Raw genomic sequence first — 5438 nt, 5'->3', positions numbered from 1 at the left:
CAAATTTAGGATTGAAGAATGAGATTAACAATCTCATACTCCCTCCTCCATTTTAATATTAATATTAAATTGTTATCTTACCCTTGATTTGTTATACATTTAAAATTAAAAATTTTAAAAAATAATAATTACAACTTATGTTTATAATTTTATTTACCTAATATTATAACATTAGCCTTATTATTGTTAACTTTAACACAATAACAATGTACTTTATTTTGTTCATTAAAATTAACAATATATTTTAAATTTTAACGCTTATTTTTTTTATTATTTATTTTATTCAAATTTTAACAATTTGAATAATTTGTGATTTATATTTATTATTTATTACACTATGGTTATAATAAATATTTTAATTATGAGTTATTTTACTATAATAAGTACACAATTTACTTTTAAAAAAATATGAAATTTATTTAAAGAATATATTAGTATTTTTATATTAAGTATATATTCTGGTTTTGTTATAAGAAATGCAGAATTGAATTTAGATTGACTCTTATTTTGAATTATATCAGTAAGAAAACAATTTATTTTAATTCCTATTTCTCACTCTAAATTCTTCACACTCTAAGGGCCCGTTTAGTTCGCTGATTCGAATTTTTAATTCGAGTTAAGATGTGATGTTATGTGAGAGTTTTTCACTGTAGTAAAAAAGTTAGATGTGACTGTTTCTGAGAGTTTTTTACTATAGTTAAACTCAAATTAACGAAGTGAACGGGGTCTAAATCTTATCCAGACTAATCCATGTCCATTCAAATTCCACGCGGATAAACATGCCATTATTATACTTTTATGTGAGAGTTTTTCACTGTAGTAAAAAAGTTAGATGTGACTGTTTCTAAGAGTTTTTTACTATAGTTAAACTCAAATTAACAAGTGAACGGGGTCTAAATCTTATCCAGTCTAATCCATGTCCATTCAAATTCCACGCGGATAAACATGCCATTATTATACTCGTCAATACGAGATTGACACAAAAATAAAACAACGCCTAAAATCTTTAACTTCTTGTCGTTTCAAATCGTGCTATCACGTTAGTACCAACCATAAAGTAAGCGTGGCATAAATCATAACTATGTCCATTTGGGTGGCATTTCACCTAAATTTCTCAAACCAAAACCAACTTTATGAACGTCCTTCGAGTTTCCTTTCCCGGCAAGAGCCAACTTGGACCGGAAAAAAGAAGCTCTCTGCAGCGTCAATGGCGGCTTCAGCTTCTACTCCCCCACCGCCACCGGGAAAAATTCACGTGTTCTGGCACGAAGGCATGCTTGCTCATGACACCGGCAATGGCGTCTTCGACACCGGAGAGGACCCTGGTTTCTTGGACGTGTTGGAGAAACATCCAGAGAACTCAGACAGAGTCAGGAACATGGTCTCCATCCTCAAAAAAGGACCCATATCTCCTTTCATCACTTGGCACTCTGGAAGATCTGCTCTTCTTTCTGAACTGCTCTCTTTCCACTGCCCAGGTGACCTACTTCAATTGAAAAGTCAATTTCTTCGGTTTGAACTGAGATGAGTCTATTTAGTCAAATTCCTGGGCCTCAAATGAGTTAATTTTAAGAATTGGTTAATGGGTTTGTCTTAGATCAGAGGTTGATTTACGTTTTCAAATATGTTAAATGTTGCGATTCATGATACTAATTTTAAGTTGAAAATGCAATTTCTTCAGTTTGAACTTAATGGGTCTAGTTAGTCAAGTTATTTGGTTGTTAAGTTGTTTAATTTTGCGGAAGGTATTATATTGGGCTTTCCATTTGTTCCTTGAGCACAAATAAACTTGTTGAAGCTTATAGTGAATATTCAAGTCAAAACTTTTTGGTTGTTAAGTGGTTTCTTTTGCAGAGTAATAATTGGGTTTTCCTTAAATCAAAGGCTGATTTCAGTGTGCGAATATGTTGAATGTCCCAGAATACATAAATGAACTAGTTGAAGCTGATAGACAAGGGGGTAAGGCGCTTTGTTCTGGGACTTTCTTGAACCCTGGCTCATGGGATGCTGCTCTTCTCGCGGCCGGTACCGCTTTATCAGCGATGAAGTATGTGCTAGATGGACATGCCGAAATTGCCTATGCACTAGTCAGGCCTCCGGGTCATCATGCTCAGCCAACTCAAGCTGATGGATACTGCTTCCTCAATAATGCGGGCCTTGCTGTTCATTTGGCTTTAAATTCGGGTTGTGCGAAAGTTGCGGTGATTGACATTGATGTTCATTATGGCAATGGAACCGCAGAGGGGTTCTATCAGTCGGATAAAGTTCTCACAATCTCCCTTCATATGAATCATGGTTCGTGGGGTCCATCTCACCCACAGAATGGATCAATCGATGAGCTTGGAGAAGGGGAGGGGTTCGGCTATAATTTAAATATACCTCTGCCAAATGGGTCAGGCGATAAGGCCTATGGATATGCCATGACTGAGTTGGTTGTCCCGGCTATCGAGAGGTTTGAACCTGATATGTTGGTTCTGGTTATTGGTCAAGATTCTAGCGCTGTAAGTGATCTTCTTGCTTAATTCTCTTTAAAATGAATGGCTTTATTGTGTATATATATTGCGAAATGGTTATTCGTATGAGTTTCTCTTATGAAAGCTCGAATGATATAGCAACCTTTGAGGCTAAAATTTGTTAGTTGATTGTGAAAAGACTTGGGCATTAAGGAACTTGATAAGCCATAGAGTGTTGGTATTCCTGTTTAAATGTTACTCTGAGTACGCTAATTGGTGGCTACGACTAGTTCAGATTGATTAGACATAATTGAGTAGGTTGATCCTATGATAGGAAAAGAACTGTGTAGGTTTATCTTTATTTATTTATTGTTGAATGCATAGGTTTATCCATAAGGAGGTTTCTGTTTGCAAAAGAAATTTATACTAAATGTAGGAGGTTTCAGTTTACAGAAAAAGAGCAGATCAAAACTTTTGCTTCGTAGCCTATGCTGTTTTGCTACTGAATCGACTCTTTTCGAAGGGAAATTTATATTAGTATTTTGACCAATTGTGTTATATGACTACATTAAAGAAATGCAGTTTTGATGGAAAGAAAAAGATATTTGCCTCTATACATTGAAATTTTAAAATGAAAAACCTTTTTCTTTCCCTTTTGGCAAAAAAGATTTATTGGCTCAAGGCTGTAAGTAAGTTGATCTGAATCTGTTTACCAACACATAACCAAGGGAACTTTGTATTTCTAGACGTGTGGTACTCACTAGGATTTATAGTTCTAAGATGTAAAGTATAAGCACTGAAGTCAAAAGGTGAAGTCTAAAAGCCATTCTGCATCATACACTTCCTTACTTTTGAAAACGGATAATACCTACAATAATTGCGCTAGCAGAATTCTTTTTTTTTTTTTTTTTTTTTTTTTTCTTTCCTTTCTTCTGAGGGGATGCTAGTAGAATTCTTAATTGAACATGTTTCCAGTGAAATTTTAGTAGATTTTACTCGGTTTGAATACTGTCTACTATGCATTTGTTTGACGGATGCTCGAATTAACACATTGTGAATTGACGGATATATGGCCTTCAAGTTGAACATGAATTCACAGTTGTGATGTGATCGCTATAATGCTTATTGTCGTCAGTGTCTGTATTGGGGAGAGAAAAAAAAAATGTTCACCTTCATTTTCTGAGGCATGTCTATCCGTCTAACATCGCTCTTGTTACCTTGTAAATCAAATTTCTCTTTACATTTCATGTGGCTTGTACTTGAGAAGGGATAACTAGAGCCTCGTTCATTTCACCGATTCGAGTTTTGTTACAGTAAGAAACTCTCAGAAACAGTTACATCTAACTTTTTTGCTACAGTAAAAAACTCTCACATAAAGTCACATCTCAACTCGAATCAGCAAACTAAACGAGCTCAGAAATTTTCAAGTTGTATGTGTTATTTGTTATTTGTTTTATGTTTTTCCGGCAGTATGAAAAAGAACTTTTAATTGCTTAGACTGAAACATTTATCTTTCAGTTTGATCCTAATGGAAGGCAATGCTTGACAATGGAGGGCTACCGAGAGATAGGGAAGATGGTCAGTAGCCTTGCCAATAGGTGTTCTGGCGGGCGGCTTCTAATTGTCCAAGAAGGAGGGTATCATGTCACGTACTCAGCCTATTGTCTTCATGCAACGCTTGAAGGTGTGCTCGACTTACTGCTTCCCTTATTATCCGATCCCATTGCGTGTTACCCAGAGGATGAGTCCTTTTCTGTTGAAGTCATTGAAACCATAAAGAAATACCAGAAAGACAATGTACCATTCATGAAAGGCGCCTAATTTTGAGTTCATTTCCTTTAAATCTCATTGTGTTTTTACCTTTTTTTTCTCTCATTATGATAAAAAAAGATTAAAAAAAAAATCTATCAAAAAACTTGTCCTGAGCTTATGCTTCCACGGATTTCTACAGGTAAACCTAGAATCTTACAAAGAGACCACTTTGCGGTCAATGTAGAAATCATTTCCAGTTACTTAGGCCTCATCCGCTTCGCAGAGTCGGGTTTTTAATTCGAGCTGAGATGCGATATTTTTTTTCAGAGAAAGTTAGATGTGATATTTTTTTAGAGTTTTTAATTGTAGAAACTTAAAACTGAAAACTTGAATTGGTGAAATGAATGAGGCCTTAAGGAGAAATGAGAGGAGAATTGAGGGAGAAGAACTGGACTCTATAAGGAATTAAGCTTTCATTTTAAAAGGTCAACCTGTTAGGTGGGTTAGCCCAATATTCTTTAATGCATATGATTATGTTCATATTTAGACGATGTGGACTCGATCCTTAATACCTACCTCTGTTAACATTTGATCCAAAGTATTATCGAAATGCTTATGTTCTTGAGTTGCTCTCCAAATAACTGATCCAGTTAATAGTTACTAAAGTTTTTTTATTGAAAATACCAATTTCGGGATCATTGCTTACTCAACTTTAGACAGCTTGGAGAATCTTTGACCAGTAACTGCTGTTAGATTCTTTTGCGTAATTGTTCCTCCTATTAGAGGGATTATCTTCTGAGTAGTTTAGCGTTTTGTAATATCTGGGTTTGATCTAAGTAGAGTTCTTTTTTTAAACATACCTATCTATGTCTCCTGATTTACCTTATTTTTTATTTATTTATTTATTTATTTATTTATTTATTTATTTATTTATTTTTTAGTGCTGCTTAGAGACTGATGGCGCAGAAGATTCGGTTTTAACCGAATAACTAGTTTATAATTTGAACATCTTTTTTTTGGATTTTGTTTGCTATTCCCGCATTCAGTTTTTAAGTTTTAGATTTGTTTCCTTTTTTTTCTTTCCTATTTCTTAGGAATATTTTCAAAATTTAACTGCTTTCTAGGGAACTATATATCTCCATTATGGTTGTACTTTTCGTTAGTTTTTGCATGAATAAAATATCAACAGAGAGTTTCCTCTCCCAAGTCCTTGTGTCGGTATTCCTTCCTGAG

At 34.5% G+C, this 5438-nt stretch overlaps 1 protein-coding gene across 1 annotated transcript; it reads left to right on the top strand.

Moving 5' to 3' along the window:
* The first annotated feature begins 1101 nt into the window (after positions 1-1101).
* Positions 1102-4466, top strand: LOC21384830 (histone deacetylase 8). The gene is made up of 3 exons (XM_010094254.2): positions 1102-1478; positions 1921-2501; positions 3972-4466. The coding sequence occupies exons 1-3, from the start codon at positions 1208-1210 to the stop codon at positions 4272-4274; spliced, it is 1155 nt and encodes a 384-aa protein (XP_010092556.1). The 5' UTR covers positions 1102-1207; the 3' UTR covers positions 4275-4466.
* Positions 4467-5438: the final 972 nt, after the last annotated feature.

The sequence above is a fragment of the Morus notabilis genome, unplaced genomic scaffold, assembly GCF_000414095.1.
Source record: "Morus notabilis unplaced genomic scaffold, ASM41409v2 Scaffold1587, whole genome shotgun sequence".
Classification (NCBI taxonomy): Eukaryota; Viridiplantae; Streptophyta; class Magnoliopsida; order Rosales; family Moraceae; genus Morus; species Morus notabilis.
This window is presented reverse-complemented; position numbering and strand designations above follow the sequence as displayed.

Coding starts and splice junctions, on each gene's coding strand:
- LOC21384830 (XM_010094254.2), top strand. CDS start 1,208: ATGGCGGCTTCAGCTTCTACTCCCCCACCGCCACCGGGAAAAATTCAC. Junction 1,479..1,920: donor GCTCTCTTTCCACTGCCCAG/GTGACCTACTTC, acceptor TGAATGTCCCAG/AATACATAAATGAACTAGTT. Junction 2,502..3,971: donor TTGGTCAAGATTCTAGCGCT/GTAAGTGATCTT, acceptor TTTATCTTTCAG/TTTGATCCTAATGGAAGGCA.